The sequence below is a fragment of the Macaca thibetana genome, chromosome X (assembly GCF_024542745.1).
Source record: "Macaca thibetana thibetana isolate TM-01 chromosome X, ASM2454274v1, whole genome shotgun sequence".
NCBI classification, from domain to species: Eukaryota; Metazoa; Chordata; class Mammalia; order Primates; family Cercopithecidae; genus Macaca; species Macaca thibetana.
The window spans coordinates 14,080,041-14,105,077 of record NC_065598.1 but is presented as its reverse complement, the minus strand read 5'-3'; the positions used below and the strand labels follow the sequence as shown (position 1 = coordinate 14,105,077).

Genomic DNA, 25,037 nt, shown 5'->3' with positions numbered 1-25,037 from the left:
CATTATATGATGACTACTATTCCTACATTTATAGCTCTGGTATCTGTTCTTGGCTCCAGATTAACATTTTCAACTGTAGATTAGATATCCTTGTATGTCCCTTACACGAATAAACAAAATCACTGTCTACTCAGTTGCTCAAAATGGAACCTTGAGTCAAACATTACTCTTTCTATTGTACCCTCTACATCTTGTCTGATGCAATTTTACTTTAAGTTTATCTTGTGAATCTTGCCCCTGCTTTCTAACCCATTGCCACTCCCTAAACCCAAACCTTCATCATCTCTCTTTTGTGGATGATTGTCCTGGCACCCTGGTCCCTTACCTTTTACATATATCCTTTGAAAGGTATCTTGATCATATGGTACATCTAGTTCTAGATCCTTGAGGAATTGCCATACTGTTTTCCACAGTGGTTGAACTAGTTTACAATCCCACCAACAGTGTGAAAGTGTTCCTATTTCTCCACATCCTCTCCGGCACCTGTTGTTTCCTGACTTTTAATGACCATATGACCCAGCCATCCCATTACTGGGTATATACCCAAAGGATTATAAATCATGCTGCTATAAAGACACATGCACACGTATGTTTATTGCGGCACTATTCACAATAGCAAAGACTTGGAATCAACCCAAATGTCCATCAGTGACAGACTGGATTAAGAAAATGTGGCACATATACACCATGGAATACTATGCAGCCATCAAAAAGGATGAGTTTGTGTCCTTTGTAGGGACATGGATGCAGCTGGAAACCATCATTCTTAGCAAACTATCACAAGAACAGAAAACCAAACACCGCATGTTCTCACTCATAGGTGGGAACTGAACAATGAGATCACTTGGACTCGGGAAGGGGAACATCACACACCAGGGCCTATCATGGGGAGGGGGGAGGGGGGAGGGATTGCATTGGGAGTTATACCTGATGTAAATGACGAGTTGATGGGTGCTGACGAGTTGATGGGTGCAGCACAGCAACATGGCACAAGTATATATATGTAACAAACCTGCACGTTATGCACATGTACCCTAGAACTTAAAGTATAATAATAATAAAAATAAATAAAAAAAGAAGAGAACAGAACAATACATATGAAAAAAAAAAAAAGAAAGGTATCTTGAGTTATCTTCTTAGAAATCATACGTAATTATGCTCCTTTTCTGCTTAAAAACCTTGATTGCCTTCCTGTTACCTGTGGTTAAATCTATGCTTCAATAATCTTCTTTACACTGTGGCCTTAACTAACTTTATGCTGTAGGCTTATCTTCTATGATTTCCACCTTTTACTTCCTCTAGATATACTCATCTTTTATTATCCCCCAAACTAGCAATGCTCTTTCCAGACGTGGACAGTTCTCTATCTTTAATTCTCCTTTTCATTCATTGAACACCTGTTTGTCTCTCAAGACCAAATTCAAGCACCTCCTCTTTTATAAAGCCTAGAGCTACTTCTTTTTCCCCCTCAGTGAACTGAGTTCTCCTGTATCAAGGGCCCTCTAGAGAAAAATAAAGGCCATCACTATTAGTGGATACCTTAGTTAGCCCCCCTAGTCTTTTGTAAAGATTTTTGGTTCACTGCCTCATAATCTGGGAGAATCCTGAACTTGAGAACTACTCTTCAATTTTCTTGTAAAGCTGGAAGATGAGGCTCAAGAGGAGAATTTTAGAAGATGCCCAACCACAGACTCCACTGGTTGGAAGGAAGTATGGGCCATAGCCATGAAGTGAACCTGATATTACGTTAGCAGTCAGAACTCCCTGGCAATCCAGGTATATCCAATATTATCAACATGTATGATTTATGCGCCTTTGGTTTTATTTACTGAACACTGCAGACACTGAGTGGGAGAGTGCCTTAGGCCGGAGATTCTATTTGGATAAGTTAGATGCCAATATCCATCTGTGTTCAGTATTAGGCATGGAAAAGAAAACTTTTTATAAATGGGATATTGGTACTGAAACAGTGGTAAAGTAGAAGAAGGTGGGATAGTAAAGTTGCAGGTTAGAATGCTGATAAGGTAACAATTCTCCTTTGAATCACCCTGTACTTTGTACTTAGTGCAGTGTCCTATGCATAATAAATGCGTGATACATGTCTACATGTAAATAAATCCACTTACTCAACATTAAATATTTATTAAGCTTCTAGATAAACAGAAAATGCACAAAAACCTGGGGCTTCAAAGATGAATTCAGTTCAACCTGTAATAGAAAGGGCAGTAGCTATGTTACAAATATATTCAATAAAGTATTGCAGATGGAGAATGAGTGTCCCTGTTGTCATTTTCTAATGACTTATACTCCCCTCCATCCTAGGTTATATGTAAGGAAAGATAGTGTTTGTCCAAGTCCTATTTGGCAACAGAATAACTTTTTCTTCCCCTACATAACAAGAATGATAAAATTCTGGCTGTTTTCTTTTCAAGAAAATGCAGTAAGGAGTCAAATGAGATAATACACATGAAAGGACTTCATGAATTTTAAGTGAATCACAATTATTAGCACATAATAATTTAATAACTTAGTTCAGTTCTTAATATTCAAGTTTGCATTGGTACAGATTCTGAGATTAAGGATTAGTATTGTCAATTTTTAAGTTTACTTGATGAATGTCTATTGACAACCTACCTACTGTCAAGTGTTGGAGATACAATGTAGAATGAGATAAGCTCAATCCTAGCCTTCTTGAACTAATCTAGGATGGAAAGAAATAGAGAAGCAACTAATCATAAGATAGACTCTAGACTGATCACATAGGAAAGGTTGGGATTTGTAGTTTAAGAGAGGCTTTCTAGAGGAAATGACATTAACCTGAAGTCTGAGTAGAGAGTAAGCTGTTGGAAAGACAGGCATGGTAGAGAGAAATGCAAGTGCCAAGCACCAGAAATAAAAGGTTTGAGGAATGGCAAATGGGGCATCGAGGCTGGAACATAGAGTGGGAAGGTGTGGCTAGAGATGTGGAATGAAGATGTTGAAATTGACAACATATATGCTTGGCTTTCCCACTTCCTTGTCTCATTTCCTCACTCTCTTATATGTCTCCCCTGATTGCTTATTCTTAGTAAATCTCTTTTGCACAGGGTCTGCTTCTTGGAAACTCAACCTCAGATAGATGTAGTAAAGCATCTAAACATAGAAACCTTTGTGAGGCATGTGCAAGTGTATGCACTTTATCCAAAGTGATGAGAAGGCCTAGGAGAGTTTCAAGGGTCATGAGAGACCTAGAATATCAAGGATACTAGTATTTTGAGCTCTGCACTCCCTTGGGTGACAGCTCAGCTTGCTTTTTCTGTGCATTCAGATAAAGATATAGCCAATCAGGCACCCCAGAGCAGCTGCACTATGGATTTTCTATAAAAAGTACAGGAGTTTATTTCTGATCTTAGCTTTCCTTTACGATCTATTTATTATCCCATCTTTATTTCTTTGCCTTCTTTGCACCTGCCACATCACCCATCAAAAATCAATAATATTTTTTAAAGGTGTCATTCTGTGATGTATATAGCATATTACATGATGTCACTGATGGACACTTTTTGTTAATACCCTCAAGTGCTTTGCTTTATCACTGAAGTGGATAATTTATTCTGGCATTTATATGAAAAGTTGGACACTGAGAGGGTACCTGCTTGTTTGAGACTTTATGTATACACGGTTTGTTATGGCACATATTGTTAGCACATGGCTCCAAATTTTTATGTAATAATTATATTCTTTTCAATCTGTGAGGGAATGAGAGAGGCCCCATGATGAAGGAATAACTCAATCATGAAAGCTTCACGTGTCAATCCATTCTTACTGAGCTTCACAAAGATTCCTTCAGCCAAAGTACAGTGCTGTTAACTATACCTTGGCACCTCTTAAATGAACTCATTTTGGGGAATGGAGGTGCTATAGAAGACTTTTTACCCAGGAGCCATTTGCAAACCGAGTTTCAACTGTAGGCAGAAAAAAAAAAAAAAAAATCCCACGTGTGTAATTATCCTATTTGCAGAGCTGGTTGACAAGTAGAATTGTGCAGTTTTCTCCTTGAGATAAGTGTATTCTTTTGCCAAGGAAATCCTTTTCTTAATGGGGTTTAAGATATTTGCCCCAAGTCACAAATTCATACACTCTGCGGAAAGCCCTGCATGTTATAAACTTTGTTGGCATTCAGGAGATCTATGGAACAGGAAGCCGCCTGCTGGGTTTTAAGTGGGAATATTTGCTCAGAATATTTGATTAAAGGATGCACTTAAATGAGGCATATGTGCATGATAAACAAACGTGAGTCAGAAACTTGGGGGAAATAAAAGGAACACATATTCCAGACTGTGGATAATTCCTTTTATGTTGGGAGAGCTCGATAAAATATATCTGATAATACAGGATTAGTTTGATAAAGATCAGGTTAAGCATGCCACTGGTTACAGAGTGGGCATGGATTCTAGGAAATGAAATAATATTTCAGATAAAATAAATACTGAATAGTATGGCAACCTTATTAACAAACTGTGACCTTAAATTTTGGAGAGAACAGGTAGCGTGGCATTCATCTATTTAAAAAGGCCTCTGAAAAAAGTGAAATTTTCAGTGCTGGGGCTTCCTATTCACAAGGCATGACCCTGGGCATATGTAACATTTCCTTTCAAACAGGGATGATGTCTTAAATTTTTATATTTTGGGAAGACACTGTATATACTTCCTTTGGAAAGCAAATTTCAGGATTCCAAAGAAAATCTTATCCTCTTGTTCATATTCCTTGACATCTGTAATAATTCAGCAAAGCCACTTTCTCATACCCCAATATCTAATGACACCATCTGTGCCTTGGAAATGGAGAAGCTGTGACCCTGGAAGCAAATGATAGCAAAGGATCTAAGTCAGGCACTCAGACTATATAAAACAAAATTCGAAGTCAAAGTAAGCAAATGTGTGCCTGCCCAAATAACTTCTTTATAGTTAACCTTTATTCAGTTCTTCTTCAAGATGCAGTGTATCTGAGACTGCCAACCTCAATCAAAAGACAAAGTTAATCAGTGCTGTGGTTTTAATGTACCCCCCCAAAGATCATGTGTTGAAAATTTAATCCCCAATTCAATAATGTTGAGAGGTGATGCCTCTAAGAGATGATTCGGTCGTGAGGGCTGTGCCCTCATGAATGGATTAATGTCATTGTCATGGGAGTGGGTTAGTTCTCATTGGAATGGCTTCCTGATAAAAGGATGAATTCAGTTCCCTTCCCCTTCCTCCTTATGCCCTCTTGCCCTTCTGCTTTCTACCGTGGGATGCTTCAGCAAGAAGACCCTCGCCAGATGCAGGCTCCTCAGTCTTGGACTCCTGAGCCTTCAGAACTGCAAGAAATAAATCTCTATTCTTCAAAATTACCCAGTCTGTGGTATTTTATCATAGCAACACAAAATGCACTAAGACAACTGGTATCCCATTATCTGTGGGCTGTACAGTGGAATACTAGCAATGCTAATGTCATCACTGTGGATACTTTGTCTCAAATAAAGGATTAGTTTGATATAGAATGTGTAGGGGCTCCATCACATGTGTAAAATAAATGACATGATTCAGGAGCCACTGATTAAGTCTGAGGTGGCTTACTATTTCCGTACCTCTACTCTGTTATTTATCTCTTCCTAAGAGCCTGGAGTGAGAAGAAGGAAGACAAAAAATCATGCTTGCTTACTTGACAAACACTCTCAGAGAAAGCATGAGGGAGAAACTAGTAATTTAAAAGTTAAATATATATTATATTTAAGAATATCTATATGTAATCATCCTTTCCCCAAGACATTTAGTGATATTTCAAAGACATTTCATTTTCTGCATCCATCTTCATTGCAAACAATTTTCAATAGTGTTTCCTGGAAATTTATGTATTGAAGTATATGAAACATTATCATTTTTAAGCAGAGAAACTTAGAATGATTTAATACTAATAAATAGGAAGTTAATCTTAAATCTGCACAAGTTATTTAAGATAAATATTGCATGATTTCCATTTTAAATGAGATTTTTAGTATATAATTAAATTTTTAAAATTTCATTGCAAGGAAGTGATGGAAAAAATATTCTCAGCAAATGAGTGGAAATTGCACAACTACAAGACTTACCCATTTTTGAAAGCTGCCTGAAAAAGAAGATAGCAATCCAAAAGAAAATTCTTCATACAGGTGTGAAACTTTGTCATATACTGCCGAAGAAATGTCTCTAGTTCAAGGTTAAAGATCACTTGTTTAAATGTATTTATTATTTGTCAGCTTTGTAAATCATAAAGACTAAAACAGTAGGTGATTATTAGTTCCAAGTATTTTGATGTATTGACTAATTTCTTTTCTCTATGCTTTTCAAAATGCCACTGTTTATTTATTCATTCATGTAGATGAAGCAGGAGAAAAATAGACTGCAATAATATTCTAACTTGTAGAGTAATTCTCTTGTGGCATCATAATGCTAATGTTGAACATATATCAAAATGAAAGCCTCATTTACTGAATGCCGGACCCTTCTCACTCTTATGAATAATCTCTTTCTAGCAAATTATTATATTTTATGTATATTTAAGTTCCCCATCATCATTATCATCTATTTTCATGGCAAAATTTGTTTAGGTTTCTGGATTTGACCAAAACTACATTTTCCAAGGTATTCCATTAAACACTGGTTCTCCAGGATGTTACTCATGATAAGAAATCTGTGATCAAGTGAACATCAGGCAAACCCCGGCGTAAAAAAGTTTTTAAAATACTTATTTGTGTACTTAGTTTTACTACATATTTTCTCACAATTTTTAATATGCAAATGGATATTAGGTCTCTCTCAAAGGATGTTTTGCAGAATTTCCTATACTTACTTTACATTTAAAAACTTATATCAGAGAACATTTCATGGACTAGAATTTTGGGAAACATCTTTGGCCAGACGCTGAATTAAAGAAACTTGATAGCTACATTTCCCAGAAGCAGCCTTTGGACATGAATTTGCTACCTCCAAACCAAGAGCAAGGCAAAAATTGTAATAGCTTATTTCTTCAGTAATCGCCTCATAAGTTTCCAGGGTCTTCCCTGCAATAACAGTTCTTGAAATATTGGGAGCTGAAATAAGGTAGAGGCAACTGTGAAAAATGCTGGACAGAATTAATAATTTCCCAGAAAGGAAACATTATCTCAGAAGACTGGGTGCATCCAAGTTCTCTGGGTAAGTCAACAATTTACAAAAGGACATACCCAAAGATATTAATTTAGGCTATTAGAAACAGGGACCATCAAAGTTAGAAATGAAGTAAACAGACATCTTGTTCTAAGTCTTTTTTTGTTTTTTGCAGATAACAAAAGTGACTCCCAGAGAGGTTAAGTGGCATACTCCAGGTCATAATTGTCAAAACTGGAGTTAAAATCAGGCCTCATGAGTCTCAATTTCGGTATTTTTTTCCTCTTGTGGGATTTTCCCCCCTTCATTCCGTAAAACAACATGGGCACATAGGATCTTGGGGAAAAAGTACTATAAAGAAGGTATCATCCTTCTGATATAAGGGCAAAAATGTCTTATTCTAGTCCTGTAGGTCTTAACCTATAGGGAGTAATGACTTCGTTAAAGTTGTAAACTTAAAATAAAATCCTAAGCCCCTACTGACTGAATAGACCCTCTTGTAGCCAAGGGGACTCCAGAAAAACCTTTAAATTGAGTTCCCAGCCACAATGGGACAGGAGGTTAGACACAGTTCATTATACCTCCTCTCTTTTGGGGTTTAGACACAACAACTGATGAGCACTAATATTAAAGTAGAGATCATAAGACTGACAGAACAGACTCTTTGTGGCAATGAGATATGAAATTTTATACAGGACCTAAAACCATGCTAGGCAAGGGGTAAGTCATGCACCCCTACACTTAAAGAATAAACTGTGTTCTAACTGCCACAAAGTTTTTTTTTTTTTTTTCTCTAGCAGTTAAATAAGGACTGGTCTCAAGCAATATTAAAACAATTACAACTCATCCAGTTCACAGAGGCTGACTAACTGATCCCCTGTTCCATCAACCATAACTACAGTTTTGATGGGACAAGAGACTGATGTCAGTAACTTTCTCCTAATAAGAAGACCACGAACCATGGACTGATGATTCTGGCTGGTTTACAGAGCTCACTCTTGCATGCCTCTGTGTCCCAAAAAGGCCTTTTGACATATAGGCTTTAATTGTAAGACATTTAAATATTAAGTCTCCACCTCAAAGTGAACATGGGTTGTATGTTACATGCATGTTTACTTTATACACATGCATCAGAACCACCTTTGTGAATATTCATAGCCTTCTGTAACCTGTTGAATATGTATGTTTAGCCAACCTGTTCAACATAAAGTTCCTATCCCAACCACTCCTCCTTTGAAGTGCCTGTCTCTAGTCTTGTCCAAAGACATGCTTCCCAGGCTGCAGGATGATCACCTTGAAGACTAGAACCCTTTACAAGAAATAAAGTCTCCTTTCCTTTTCCAAATTTATAGATTTAAGTTGACAAAATGAATACTCCAAGATCCCATCATCCATATATTCTGTAGATGGAGAGGTGTGGGGCCCAGGATTTGCCTTTTTAACCAGACTCTCAGGTGGCTCTGAAGCAGGTCTTCTGAAAAATGTAGCTTGAGATACACATCTGGTTGATTGTTAATTTTGGTATTAAATCCTAAACCCTTTGATTTGGCACACTACATACAACGCTTACGTAATAAACCAGAGTTAATTCAAAGGAAAAAGTAGAATATGAGAAATCCATTGTGAGCACTGTACATTATATTTATAAATTTTCCTGAATCACATCATCTAACTTAAGTTTGGTTTGCCTAATGTGTGTCTCATTCACTTTTCAGAGACTCTGAGGTTCAAATATAAATAAACAGATCCCTTGTTTTCTGAATGCATTTATTTGGGTGGTGGGAAATGGGCAAAATGCTTTTTCTAGTAAAAGCCTGATAAAAGAAATCTTGACTGTCTTGTTGGTCATGAAGTGGTTCTTAGAAATCAACATTTTGAAGTATTTAAATGCAAATAAATTAGAAGAAGATACATTATATTACCTTCTATGTACATTTGGTTTTAAAATGAGGTAAAAATTGTGCGGTAAAGTAGTCCTGGGCTTTTCCTAACATAGGAGAATTGCCAAGATAAGTAGCTGTATTACAACTGTGATAATCAAACCAGCCAAGGAGTGGGAAATGAGCAACTGTTCCCAGAACTCTCCATTTCCTAGAAATGCACACTACTCTGCCCCTGGTCTTCATGCCTTTTTAACCCCTTACCCAATCTTTTCTTCTAACACCCTTTCTCCAGATCTATGCCGAACAAAAGAGCATGAAGGGAAAGAATTTATCTGATAAATGCTTCCCCAGAGAGACTTGGCATTAAGTCTTCTGCTCAAATCCAAACCCACAACATATCCCAGCATGGGGAGCCTGGAGGGAATTACTGTAGGGACGAGCACGTTAATATTAGCAAATATATTCAATCAGACAGAAAGGAAACTGTATTAATTACTTTCATATGCTCCACAGGAAGATCTCTCTTTTTCTTTCTCCCTCCCATCTCTATCCCTCATTTTTTCCTTTCTCTCTTTCTCTCCCCTCTGTCTCCTCCTGTCTCTCTCCCTTTATTTCTAGTGTCTCCTCCCTTTCCTCCCCATCTTGCACCCTCCCCGCTTCCTTCCTTCTTTCTCTCGCACACACATATACACCAATCCATTTATTGCACATCTTCCTGTTTTCTGTTTAGGAGACAGAACAATCACATTACACTGTATTTCTCTCTCTTCTCTGCTTTTGGGGATAGCACTTATCTATTAGGATAATATATCCAAATGGTCTCCAAACTGATCAAAGACGGCTTACTAAATTTGTCATCAGTGTTGGAGATGTCTGCTCAACCACCTGAATGGTGAGGGGTGAGTTTGCTCATAAGTTGACATTTGTGCTGGTTGTCTTCCATTTCCCCACCCCAACCCCTCTATTCTATTCTCTGTACCCTAGGAAGCTGTCCTTCAGGGTTTGTATCAGTGGGCTCCCTTGCTCTCTGTTAGTTGAATCTGGCTAATGAAAGGCTCCCACAGGAGAATAGAAAACGGGAGGAGGGCAAGGTCTGGATATTTATTCTCAGGCTTACTTCCTGCTAGGATAGCACAAATTGACTACATTCCTCCACAGGTTTCATTAGGTGACCCTTCTATATAGCTGCCTTCACCAGGTTCTGGTAATCACTCCCTCCCCTGCTTCTTCAGTTTTGTTGACAGTCCCAGAATACTACACTCTCCCTTTAAGGGTTGTTTTTTTCTCTCATGCCATTGAAATGTGTGGTCTCTTTCCTGCAAAGATCCTGGATAATAAGCATTCAACCTACAAATTATATTCCAGTTTTTATTTAAGTGAGATAGTAAGAACTGACATTTGAAAGCTTAAATTTCTATTTACCACTCTATACTTAGCACCTAATAATGGTGCCTGGCACATGGTGACTAGTCACTAATTATTTATTAAAAGATTTAACAAATTAACTGTGTGTTTAGACTCAAATATAAAGATGTGAAACTATTACATGTAATTTTTTGTACCTACATTTATACTCCCTTGCCACAAATTTATTATATTGCTTTGACAGTGCATAGGTAAGTGTGGTTTTTCTTCCCCACAAGAAAATATGTTCCACCCTCATCAGAAAAAAAGAAAAAACAGAAAACAAGAGTTATCCGTCATATACATACTTCACAGATGGTGAAGATGCCTTTTCTCAAATGATAATTGCCTATGGACTTTTCATACTTTTACTGAATCCAGAATTTATTTTGCCCTTTGGATGAGTATACAGAGCCACTATTTGGTGTATCATATTAATAATGGAATGATGGGTACACAAACCATAGCATGAGTCAAAGAAAGGGTCCAGCTTCTCTCTCTTGTATTTGCCTCATAACCACTTTGTTGGCTGGCCAAACTAGACTCCAAATGAGTAACCTAGTGACTTTGTTCTTACATGTACTGCACACATTAGAATATCCATTTGAGGCCTATGCCTTTTGCTCATATGCTTCCTTTAGTGGCTTCTGCATGGCTGAAAGTGTCTGTAATCAGTCATAAGTGTGCAGAGTAGCTCTCTCAGGAAAGAAGTCAATGAGCAAACGCTTCACGCAACAGTCAGGACAGCATCCTAGGCGTTAATTCCAAAGAGAGCCCAGAATGCTTCCAAAGACCTTGTTATTGAGGCTTCATCAAACACAGTTCAATTTTTAAGATCCTGTTCCACAATGGCTGATGCAACATAGCAAGAAAATTATCCGACACCATCAAAAACAAACAAATGACTATTTTTTTTTCTTATTCTAAACCTAACTGCCCCAACTGAACACATTATACTGTCCATTCATTAAGCACCAAGAGACCTGAATATTGTTGCCATCTAAGTCTCAGATTATCAGCAAAATTGACTGAATTATCCTTCAGGACATGGAGGACCAGCAAGCTCTATAAACTAAGGATAAAATATTTAAGTTCATTCAATAATGAAAATTAAGGATATGGGGTCACCCAGAATCAATCAAGGAGCAATGCAGTACTTTCTCAAAGACTAAAAAAATTATGGGCTTCCATTTCTGGTGCACTTAACCTGCCATGTTGTGAGACCAAATGCTCTCTTTTAAATACTTATTCTAAAATAGGAAATCATTTCAGTACTATTGTGCAATGAACCTTGCAACTATAGTAACTGGACAAGAAAAATACATCAGAAATGGCAGTCATATTATCTTCAGTTAAATTTAAGGTCGTCCTTTATAGGACTAAGTTAAATTTGTTCTATTTCTCTTACTTGGTTTATTTTTTAAAATGAGTCCAAGAAAATAATCAGAGATGGGATTTGAATGTGTAAAGATAATTCCTTCCCACAAATGGCTCCCTCTTTGTTTTCTATTTAGGAATATGAAATAGTCATTTCAGGTTGGAAATTTCCCCACCGAACTAATAAAAGGAAAACCAACGGAGGCATATGACATCTACATTATGGGTACTCTGGTAGGAATCTGAGATGCCCGAATTTCTCTAACTTGTTTCTTCCATTTAGAAAATCAAGCAGCTGTTTTCACAATACACAGTAAGTGTTGACTATAAAAGAAAAATGGAGGAATTGCAATAATAATTCAAATTATCTGTATATTAGTAACAGTTGAAAACAAATAATTCACGCTCATGGTATCATTTGATCCTCAGTACAACCCAAGTGAGGTAGGTAAAGGCAGAAGAAAATCTGAGGCACAGATAGGTGAAGACATCTTTTCTCAAAAATGGCTGAACCAGGACATGAACATAGGTCTTCTGGATCCAAGTTCAGGGCTCTTTCCACTATACTACCCTGTCACTACGGAATAAAAGACATGCTGACAGACTTATTGGAATATGCTTTACCAGGGCGCACTAGAATGCTGTAGATGCCCTCTTGATGCCACTTCAAATCCCCAAAAAACCTTGTGGGTCCACAGTAGGAGCCTAGTATATACAAATGTGTTGATTGGTGTTCATACAGCACACAAAAGTTGTATGAACACCAACCAACACATTTGTATAATAAATTGTGACACAGCCAGTGATTTTTGATGTTCAAAAATCTTCATCAATATTGTCTCTGAACGAAACTATCATATATGTTTCCCTTTGTTACTCCCAGCCTTTCCTTTCAATAACCTTTTCCCCCTATTGTCTTGTTTTATAATGCCTTGCACCATCAATATTCTTCCACAGTGCCAGACTACAACCAAATACTCTCATTCAAATTATGGAGTAAAAGACTAATTGGGCTTACTGTCATTTCCATCAAGTGGTTTTAATATGAAATAAAATCTTTAATCCAAGAACAGAAGCAACAGTGCTGTAATTTTAGCCATTATAATAGCAAGCTAGGTTAGAATAGTTATTGGGCAAGGGATTTCTTTCAAGGGCTTGGGTACTATTGAAATCAGGCCACGTGCATGTTACTGCACTTAAAGTAAGAGTGACACTGACTCTAATCTGCCACCATGGACCATACTACCCAAGAGAGGCGCTCCCTTGAGCTTTACCTCTCTAGAAGTGCTTAACAATTACCCTTTTGAATTGGAAATACATGTAATGATCAGCATTCAAGAAGCGTGCAGAGAAAAGTAACTTTTCTTCCTACCCCTGTCTCCCTGGCATCCAGTCACCTTTCTTAGAAGCACCTGATATTTCCACTCTCTTGTGTATCTTTTAGGGACATTCTATTGCATATATAAACACAACATTTGTGCATATATATAGACATACTAATATATACATAGTCCCCCATGCTGTATGTACTTTGCAAGGTAATTTTATAATAATTTATCCTAAAATAAATCTATTCTTCCTTTCCTTCTTTCTATTCTCCCTTAGTTGTCCTTGAATTTCTTCAATGAATGGTTCCCACTGATAACTATAGCCTATACATTTAGCCAAGAGTAATTTCCCTAATGAGAGTGTCAACTGTCTCGAAATTGGGCTTAGTTCTAGGCCATTTTAAAATGACTGCTTTCATAATTAAAAGATAATGTCTCAAAAAATCATATGCTGTATTATTATCATTTTAAAAGTTTTATAATTGACAACTCTGACTCATATTTGACATTTGTAGACACCTGAAAACTCTTTTTCTGTATACTTTTTAACAATTACTCTCATATGTTTCAATGTGGGTTTAGTACCATTAGGGCTTTTTTTCATCTCAGCCATTAAAGAGTGATTTACCTCAGGCCTCTTGATTAATTAAGGGAGACCTAGAATTAAGGGAGGATACGAATTCTTCTGTGAGGACGGTAACTGTCAAGCAGATAATCCAGATAATTCCATAATCACTTCCAAGGTGATTTATAATTGGGCCAATTACTGTCTGTATTTCCTAATAAAACCACAATGTCAGCATGACCATGAAGTTACTTTTTCAGGTGCCTGGAGGCTTCTGCTACTTTCTGCACTCAGGCACAATGCTTCTGATACTTGCAAGCATTTTGATCTTCTTTCTCAGGTTCCATAGTAATGTCTGATGCCCACCAGGCTGATCAAAGAAATGGCGATGATGGGGTTGCATTATCACTAACTGAAAGAAGCACCCTTTCCAAGTGTCCCCGCTGGACGCTTGTGCTCAAGCACCTTCTATAGGGATTGGTATTCACAACATTTGAACTTTAGCTCCACTTGGCTACAGACATGATCATTTTCAAGGGGCAAAATCTGAAGACCTCTGGTTTCATGGAAGTGGATCTATGATACTTGAAACACCTCTTGAGCTGCTAGCTCTTTGGAAATTGCAGAAAAACATATTTCAGGCAAATGTAGGTTTTAATGTCACACATTACACTTTCCAACTTAGGTCTCTAGATGTGGGAAAAAATAGTGTGCATGGCAGGCACAAAGAAGTGGAATGAATAATTATCTCCTGGCATTATCTACTCTAGATTCTATCCCAAAAAGAATGTTTTAGTGAAATGTATTTATTCACATTGGGATGAAAACTAGGATGTAACGCTAAGTTAATTTTATTTTCAAAGAAAATTTCATTAAAACACATAAAGGCTTTGTTTCAAAGAGAAAGAAACAGAACTAATGCATTTTGCCCAGATTTGAACATTTCATTAAATGCCTAATGTTTAAAGTGCATTTTCAAGATACAATAATGCTGACAGAAGAATATCTGATAGGATGATGGAATAACACCATGATAAATCAACTGAAAATGAGACAAGTCACCTAAGTGGGGAAAGAGGCTCATCTCTTGATATAGAATCAACATTTACCATGGTTTCAGAACCAGGTAATTGTGAATGGATGTAGCTTGTGTTTTTATCTGAATTGAGGATTTTCACTGAATGTATGTTTTGACAAGATCTGAAACAGGTCTCTATGGATCTTATAGATAAAATTCAATTGACAACTCTGACTCATGACTTTGTTTATACACTTGTGCTTCAACACATCAGAAAAGCTGTTTTTTTCCCCTGTAGTTTCTAAGAATATCTCTCAATTACAGAGTCTAAGTCTGAATCATTTCTGGTAGTTATCTTTTCTAGCTTACATCCATTTTTCCTTCTTATATATATGCCCATTATGACATCTTTCAAAGCCCATCAGGGTTATGGAATAGACATGCAATATTTTACTGACTTAAATGTATACAGGAAAAATTCTTTCCAATAAGAAAAATTATACGTATGCATTTCTTTTGCCCTTGCCAATGCAGGGTAGCAAGGTAAACAGAGAAATATGCTAATATTTAATAAGAATTCTAGAATAACCATTCTGTTTACCTCAGTGGCCCATATTTGGCTCTTGATTTTATTCTGGTGGTCAAATTTTGCCCTTCTATCTTCTTATCAGTCACCGTTATTTTAATTGTCAACATCATCATCAGTATCATGTTTATAGCTATCACAGACAATTGCTTTTTCACAGTTACAGGGAGACTGTCACTATTCTATATGCAATCACATTTCCTAATCTCTTTCATTTCTACTGACTATATTAAATTCCTCATTGATACATTACTAATCAACTATGGTAAGTATTATAGTGTTTATCTAAGCCTCCTCCTTGTTACAAGTTCCCTATTTTCTCTGTCTTCTCTTTCCTTCTCTTCACCTCAGCTAAGATCATCTTTGCTTGCCACTATGACTACTGGTTGGTCTCTCAAAAGTTACCACCCTCACATTCTACTACAACAACTAGTTGGAAGCACTAATCTTCATAATTGATCTACCTTTTCCTCTCTGTCTTTGTTCTAATTTCCTTATCCTGGAGAAAAGGATAACTTATTTTCCCTACACTACCAATATTTTATGTGTGTATGTATATATAAAATAAGGTACTTCCCTGCCCTCTCAGATGTGGTGTGGGAGTGGATTGATAAAATATAAATATGTAGAAGGATATTAGACATTTAAAATTCCATGGGAACTTCAAGAAAAAATTATTTTAGTCTAAAATAATGGGGAGTGTTTTAAATCCAGGAATAACCAAGCTCCCCCAAATGAAGAGAACTTTGGGAGATGTCAGATAATTGATCTGATATAAATGGTCTATGTAAATAAATTTTATGAAGAGGTAGCAGTGTTCATTGAAGTGAAGAGTTAAAGGGAGAGGGAGATAAAACTCAATGAAGCCCACTAACGTTAGAGTCTTCTGTGATATCCGCCCCATTTCTTTTTTATAAGTCATTAAAATATCCTGTACTTAGACTTTTAAGTAGTAGATACATCGAAAAAAAAAAAAAACGTGGCCACACTTTGCTGAACCTGACATTCTCCTCATTTATTTATCCTTTGGAACCATGATAGATATCATTTCCCAAAGGTGATATCCCCAGAAGAACCAGGAAAAAATTGGACGTGGAAACAATGGCTCATTCTTGTGTGGTCACTTAAAGTAGCAATGTCAACATGCGTGTTTGTTTTATTACCCTTTGCACTTTCCTGCCCTTTTGAAAAAGTATTTTTAGAAAGAAATGAATAACAGCTATGAAACAAGATGCTTGTAAACGTGAAACAATTTTCCATCTCTGAACCTTCTCTATAAAGCTTTCCATGAATATCTTAATAGGAAATTATCTTTCCATTTCTTGAAATCCTGTAGCAATTTACCTATATTTCCTAATGGTATTTTCCTATTTCTATCTAATAGTAAAAGTATGCATGTAACATCTCCTCCCTCCACTAAAATTTTTGATAAAAGCACCTAAACTGTTTCATCTCCCAATTTTACAAAGCACCCAACAGTTAGTATTCTGCAGATAATCCAGACTCAAAAGTTGTTGAGTGGCTTAGTGGATAAATATATGAACGAGCAATCCCATTGAAAGCTGGTTCTCAGTTTGTTATTCACAAGATTTTATTTCAAATACTGACTTCCAAAGCAATGACCACAAAATTAAGAAACGGGATGAACATGAAGATTTTTTTTTTCAGAAAAACTTCTCTGAATGTAGTTCAGTTGTCTCTCTTGGAGATACTTAAAAAATACTGTTTTGCCAAAATTCTGACATATTTCTTTATAAAATATGCTCATAGCTGGGTATACTCAGAGGTGTAACATTTAAAGAAGAAATGAATTTAAAATTTAGTTTTCATGCTTATATTTGCCAATAATACAAATTAATCAATACTGAAGAAAAGTGTGCCATTAAATTGCCAATAAACAAAAGTAAGCAATGCATGAATTGCTATATAATATCCAGAACATTATAGGTTTCTCCTTTTACAAAATGTTATAAACACTTCACAATGCATTATGTTAAATTTCATTACAAGAAAAAGACAACATCACTTAAACTATGTATTTAAAAATTAAAGCATCAACATGATTCAATTATTAATAATTGATTCTTATTCGTTTTTTTCTGATTCAGAATAAAAATAAACTAAATATATTTAAAAAGCATTTCTGCAGACTATTAACTACATTTTTGTAATGTTCAACAAATAAAAACAAAAAACATTGGTTTGCTTCTAATTGAACAAAGAAAGTATCCACCATCTTTGACATGTGCACTTTACAATTCTGTGATCTCTGTTGATTTCAAATAAACAATTTCAAATAAACAATGAGAATACTTAAACAAAAGGGAACAAAAAATTAGAACCTCTTCTTACAAAGTCTAAAAATTAAAGAGGCCTGAAAGTATGTAAAGTGGCATATTTTATAGAGATTTAAACTCTACTTTGATGTAGGTATTTAAAATCAAAACCAAATATTTTGGAGTAACCATTGAAACTTGCATGCATCCTGGTAGATATTCAAGCAAGTCAAGTCTGTCACTTGCTCTTGTATTCACTTTCAGCCACATTCCCACTTACGAAAAAATAGGGACTATGGCCATAATTTATGACACTAGTTTTATTCATGAAAGAGAACACAAACTAGGAAAGTTTTCAAATGTGGGAAGTGACAGGTAAAATGAAAATATCAGTAACTGGTGCAAAATAACAGCAAAATGAACACTATACTTGTCATTTTAATTAAAAGCTCTGAAAATGTTTTTCAGTTAACTATTCAAACATCTAGAAGATTTCTCAAAGGCTTAATGTAAGTTTAAGTGGAACCTACCTTTAAAATTTGGCCTGATTCTTGCATCATATCCTGATGTCCTTCCCATTAACTTGTCCAAGAAATCTGAAGGAGATAGGGTCTGTGAAGGTTGTTTTCCAGACCTGGAGTCATGGTCTTTGCAGAAAGCCGTCCTAAACACATCATTAACTCTTTTAGCAACAATTTCATTTGCATCCCTTAAGAACTAATGCTCACTGCATTTTTAACATTACATTTTGGTAAAGATATTTGATATGTTAGTATGAAGAAAACTAGAAAAATCCAAACTCTTTGGCCAACTTCTGAACTTGTACATGTTCTAAAGTTAACTTTAAATGATGGGAACTATAAATCCTGAGTCACATCTCTCAAGTTTCCAAACTTTAACCATAAGATGTTTGAGAACAGACAATGTAGTTTTGGGTTGTAGATTTTATGTATATATAGTTAAAACTATTCAGAAAAATGAGATGTTTTTTCAATTCGTGTGATTGTCTTAAAATCATTTCTATCTGACTTAAAAAATTGTTTCAGCATTTCAGCCCTAAATATAAGTCCTCTACTTTTTATAAGAAATATACAATAAGATGGGCAGAACAAACTTATTATTTCATTGCTTATTTTCCCATCTGCTAGTTCTAATCCAACTATCAACTATTAATATTTTTCAATGTGATATCTAAAAGAGAACCTTCATTTGGACATTTCATTTCATTTTAAAATAGGTCAACAGTGAGCATGTATGTGACTTCTATTATTTTATCAGTTATTTATATATAAGCATTTAAATTGTTGGCTCTCTAAAAAATATTAATGAAAACACACTTCTAAATCATTTTGACTTTTTATCACCAAAACACTGAAAGTTGGTTAAAAATTTCTCAGATTTTCATTTTCCTGTTAAAAGTAATAAAGAGCTTATTAGACATAGTGTATTTGCTTTGTAGCAAAATTAATTATTTCACAATACATAGTGGTTAACTGAAATTTCTTCCCTAAACTATATATTTTATAAGCTTTGTTTTCAATAGTTTAACAAATAGTGTCTTCTGAATTCTATCACTAAGAAAATACCACATTCTTGCCCGTTTTTCAAAGAAGGGGTATTCAAAATAAGTGCAAAGATGATATAAATATTTTGTAGGAGTTAAAAATTGATATGATCATGCATAAATACTCACATTCTCATATGCAGAATCATCTGATTAATCAAGTATTATTTGATTATGATGGTGGTGGTGGTGAGGATGATGATGATGATGATGATGATGATGATTCTAATAAAAACCAGCCTATATTTTTTCTTAATCATAGTAGGAGGTGTAAACCTGAAAGGAACATAGTGGGTTTTCCCGGTATTCATAGCATTATTACTATGTGTTCCATTTATCTTGGTTCTGTGAAAAAATGCCATAAAATTTAATGAAAATTAAATTTAGAGTTCTATACTTTGTTGTAAGAGCATCTCCTGTCTCTGCTGAGTCTTTTACTCTCTGTCATTAGATGACTATATTACTTACTGGTAATGATTTGATATTTTGAGGTATCAATTGATTTGATAACTATTCGCAAACTATGTAGAAAATGCAAGCATGAAAATAGTAATTTCTCACTTTAATTATGCATACTCCACTTCTCATACGTACATAAATACAATTATGTCATATTAATTAAATTTTGGTAGGCAATCAATTTCCAAACAGATTGAATAGTAGAATATAGTAGTAAAAAGAAATTTTTGATATTTCAAGAAAATTCCTAAATTGTAATCCTCATAGTATGCCTCCAGTTTCTGAAATATAATAGAAGTCTCAAGTTGGCTGAGAATTAGGGATCTTTTATATTTTATCTAAAATGAGCATGCTCCTGCCAAATTAATATAATCATCTTATATGAAAAACACTGCACCCAATATCCCTTTAAATTACTTTCAGAAAAATTTGAAAGCAAAAATATCACCCTTATATAGAAATGTAAAGAGCATGCAACTCATCAGACTACCTTAATATCACATTGGCTGTGAAAATGTGTGTTGAATTGCATAGAGTGCGGCTATGCATCATAAAACTTGCTTTTGTGAAAATTTACCACCCTCCCACTATTATTAGGCTCTTAAAATGAACAAAAGATATATAACTTTCCTCTATAAAATTAAAATAATATAGTCCAGGGCACAGAGAAATACATAACAATTACATGACACATTCTCTTTTAAACAATTTAAATATCAACATGCAAAGTCGTTTCACCTACCTGAAGTGGTTTGTCTCTAAGAAAAATGCAAACAAGGCTGTCAAAATGTTCACTAGCTGCCGGTTCATTCCTGTTTCTGTGTTGCTTGTGGAAAATATCCCGAAATGATTCCAGAAAGATGCTAGGACAAAGTATCTCTTTACTGTCCAGATTCAAAATTTGGCAGGAACCTAGTTTCCTTGAAAATCAAAAAGAGATTTGGTTTTGTACAGTTTGCTGAGAAAAAAGAAAAAGTGCCAGTCCTGGGCATCATGGTCAGGTCAAACCGAGGCTTGGGACCATCAGCTAACCCAGAAAGACAAAGCCTCAGAACTGATGAATCCCCCAGCTCCTTTTCCTGAATAATAAAAATGCTTCTACCTTAATCGCATCACCATGCAAAGGGAGTTGGTGACAATGCCATGCTAGATAGCTGTGGCTTTTGTGTTATATCTTTTCTGTTTAGCAAAGCCCTTTTTCTAGAAAATGTTTCCTATTAAAAAGAAGTTGCAAATGAGAGAGAAGAAAGGACTCTGCGCGCTGGAGTGGGTGGGGGAAAGAGAGAAAAATTGCTGAGATCCTGTGCTGGAATGAGGGCTATAGAAAGAGACGGAGACGTGATCTTACCCAGCCTATAAATTTCAGCACTCGGACAGCTCCAAGCTCTGAAGTGCGCATGTTTCCTTTTTCAGTTGCTTGAGGCGGGGGTCGGAGAAAAGCATTCAAGAGGGGACGTGCCTGCTGTTCGAAGGCAAAGAGTAGCCATTCAGCGAGGGGGTACTGAAGGGGGTACGATGACAGCAAGAGGAGAACAGAGGTCTGGAGAGGGTGAGGGAAGTGGGGTCTGAGCTCCTGGAAATGCTAGCCTGTCGGTGGGTGGGCGGGACGGGAGTTTGAAACAGAAAAGGGAATAAGGTTTAATCGTGGGAAAACGAAATTGAGGGAAACAGAGAACAGGATTCAGAGTACTGAAATTATAATAAGGGTGTGGACAGTTCACTCTTTGTAAGTGGAAGCCAGAGGCAAAAGAGGAGTCCTGTGCTGAAGAGAAGGAAACATTTCCTTGGCACAGAGAAGCCCGTGTGCAGAAAAAGGTTCATGAAGATCGATAATTTAATTTAGAAGTCCTTTATGCCTTCCTCGCCTTTTTAATGTTTTCATTTGATTTTAGCCGCCTATTCCCAAAGGATCTCTCTACCTCTCTACTAGGGAAAGCCCCTTCCAACTGAGCTTTCTTCAGTGGCTCAAAATCCTTGGGCATCCTCAAGTCACAGATTTGTAGAAAAGGAAATGAGACAATGGGCCGGCAGGGGGCAGTAGCAATCTTTTCTTGCCATGGTTAACGGTTAGAGCAGGGCTCCATGTTAGAAATGGAGCAAGGAAAAGTGCAACTGGGAGTTTAGTTCATCTGCCCATTCCAGATGTTAATCACTGGGAACAGTCATGTAATAAAGTGCATATGGTATTCTCCTAAATTGGCTAAAGGGACTGAAAATAATGAAGTTCATAAATCTGTACAAAAGTATGACAAGTAGCCCTGCTATTTCAAATTAAAATTACAAATATTATTATTAATAAAAAAGAAGAAGGGTAGATAGTCCAATGCGGATAATTAGCAGCTTCTGGGAAGGGGAAATAAAAAAGCGCATGTCCTACTATAAGCTAGGAGAGTAACCTATTTTTTTGTGAAATATTCCTTGTTAGTCACCTATGCACTTTACCGGAGGTCTTAATTTTAAAACAAAATAATATGATTAATTTTTATTCCATAAATGACAAACTTTGGATCAGTTTAAATATCATAGTAGAGTAACAATGAATTCTATGTTTTTAAGAAGTAGATTCAGAGAAAAAAGATGGCAAGTTCTTTTTACCTTTTAATGTTAATATAAATCACCAGAGGATCTTGCTGAAATGCAGATTATGATCCAGTAGGTCTGGGGTGGGGCCTGAAATTCTGCATTTCTGAGAAGTTCCTAGCTGAAGTTGATGCTGCTTGTCCACAGATCACACTTTGAGTAGCAAGAGTCTATATGCCCTTTCATAAGATTTCTATCCCAGTAAGACAGTGAAAATATAGGAATCTCTTTTTAGATGAAATGCAGTGTGCCCAAGCATTCTATTTACATACAAAATCAATTCTTCAAATGTGTTTTCTTAACTTTCAAAGCCTAGAGAAAATGATTCAATTTAAAAGAAAAACAGTATGGTGTAGTGTGAGACATCCCTGGACTGCAGCTTCAAATCTGTTCACTTCCAAATTCATCCACATGGAAACTCTAGACCTGATTTTATCCCTGCTGTCCTGACCCAAAAAAATATATAAAATCAATTCCTGGAAATATTTCTTCAATTGGTTATACATGGAAAAATAGCACAAGATTTTTTTTGTGTTCAAGATTATTTCTAAAACAAAATATAGGTATAAAGATAGAAGAAAATGATTTCTGTCAAATTTGTTTAAGGTTGTAATGATGCTTAAAGTAATATAGTCTTTGTAAATAATTTCTTCCCCCCACCCCTGGCCCCCCGAGACGGAGTCTCACTCTGTCACCAGGTTGGAGTGCGGTGGCGTGATCTCGGCTCACTGCAACCTCCACCTCCTGGGTTCAAGCAATTTTCCTGCCTCAGCCTCCTAAGTAGCTGGGACTACAATCACGCACCACCATGCCCAGCTAATTTTTGTATTTCTAATAGAGATGGGGTTTCACCATGTTGGCCAGAATGGTCTCGATCTCTTGACCTTGTGATTTGCCTGCCTCGGCCTCCCATAGTGCTGGGATTACAGGCGTGAGTCACCATGCCCAGCCAAATAATTTCTTTTAACAAGAGTTGTGTTATTAACCAGGAATAGGATGAGTAAGGAAATCTGTGACAAAGGAGACTCTGGCCAGCAGCATGAAATCACAGCATTATATTATTGTAGAGTTGTAAGGGACATTAGAGAGGATCTAGTTTAGCCTCCTCATTTTACTTCTCAGCTCTCCTAAATTTGGATTCCAGCCCTATCAATCCACAGAAACAGCTCTCACTAAGTCTGCCAGTGAATTTCTTGTAACTAAGTCCAAAAGACATTTTTCTGTTCTCATCTTACTTGACATTTCCATGGTACCTAATGTCGTTGGCCTTTTCTTCCTCCTTGAAACACTTCCCTCTATTGACCCTGTGACACAGTGCACTCCTGGATTGCCTTCTGTTCTGTCTTCTTGGCAGGCATATCCTCTTCTACCTGGCCTATAAAAGTTGTATTTCCTAAAGGCTATATTCTAGGCTGTCTCCTCTTCTCGCACTACACTCGCTTAGAAAATATTACGGTAATATAATTTCCATTATCATTTTATGCACATGACACAGAAATGTATATTTCTACCCAGACCTATACATCCAACTGCTTTCTAAACAATTCCTAATGGATGTCTCAAAAGCTCCTCAAACTCATGTCAACACCGAACTTCTGATAATTCCTCCAACTCCTACTCCTATTCTACTGTGTCTGTTTCATTGTTACCAACCAAAGGCCAAGGCATCATCTCCATCATCCACCATATCTAGTTCTTCACCAATCCCTATTGATTTTTTCTCCCAAATCTTCCCACTTCCCTCCATCTCAACCTCCATGACCCCAGTTGAGATATCTTTATCTCTTGCCTGTACTGCTGCAGCCATCCTCTTACTAATCTACCTGAACCAACAGCTGGTCTTCTATTACCTCATCCCGTATGCTGAAACCAGAGTGATTTGTTCAAAATCAGAATCTGATTATGTCACAGCCCCTGGTTAATACTATGACTCTCCATTGATATTTGTGTAGAGCAAGGAAACTACTTAATGACCTAAAGGTTCCACATGGTCTGGCCCATGCCTACATTGTTCCTCATCTCATCCACTAACCATTTCATTTCTTCCCCTCTAGCCATATTGGTCTTTTTTCTTAGTCCCTAATGCTTACTGTATTGTTCATGAAGTATTCATGTCCCCCATCTTTGTCTGGTTAATACCACCCTACTTTTCAAATCTCTGGGAGACCTTTCCTGACCTGCATTATTCTAACAACTCTATTACAGGCCTTCATAGTACTCTCCAACTCTGACTCAAGGAGCTCATCATCATTGTATTTATACATGTGTATGACTGTTTGCTTATGTAGCAAGCTTTGCAATGGACAGAGAGAGTACATGTTTTGGTCCACCATTATATCGCCATACATTCAATGATAATGACAATCATCATAATGGTATTGATGATAACTAGTATATAATTTTAAATATATATCAGAAATTTGTGGCTTAAACAAAATAATATAAGTACATATGTATAGTTCACAGATAGTTCTTTCAAAAAACTACTTGTTAGGGAAGTAACAAGTTAAGAACTATGATTATTTGAAAGGAAACCAAGTTCAGTGGCTCAGCAGTCTAAAGCATAAAATTAAATTCAAGGTAAAAGATTATGAATTTAATATCCTTGATTCAAGTTCTACCTCTAATACTCATTGGTTATGTGACTGGACAAGTAATTTAATCCTTCTCAGTCTCATTCTCATAATATGTAAAATACATATATAACATAAAGTGTTACATAATTACATAAATACATGTTACATAAAATATTTCCATGTAGAATACTCTTGAAAATCACATGAAATCAGACCTGAAGATGTGTTTTTAGAGTCTTAATCTCATTTACTTAATTTATTTAATCTCATTTACT

The 25,037-nt window shown here is 36.2% G+C and overlaps 1 protein-coding gene across 4 annotated transcripts in view; it reads right to left on the bottom strand.

Moving 5' to 3' along the window:
* Positions 1-21,166, bottom strand: part of GLRA2 (glycine receptor alpha 2) — a 222,265-nt gene extending 201,099 nt beyond the window's left edge. Inside the window, exons 1-3 of one of the 4 annotated variants that reach the window (XM_050775257.1) lie at positions 20,955-21,166; positions 20,349-20,526; positions 18,114-18,247 (exon numbers count right to left, since the gene is read on the bottom strand). In XM_050775257.1, the coding sequence (XP_050631214.1) occupies positions 18,114-18,247; positions 20,349-20,416 (202 nt within the window). In that variant the 5' untranslated portion in view covers positions 20,417-20,526; positions 20,955-21,166. Of the gene's footprint in view, positions 1-18,113; positions 18,248-20,348 lie in introns of those variants that run through there. The other 3 variants (XM_050775255.1, XM_050775256.1, XM_050775258.1) reach the window with 3 other exon arrangements.
* Positions 21,167-25,037: the final 3,871 nt, after the last annotated feature.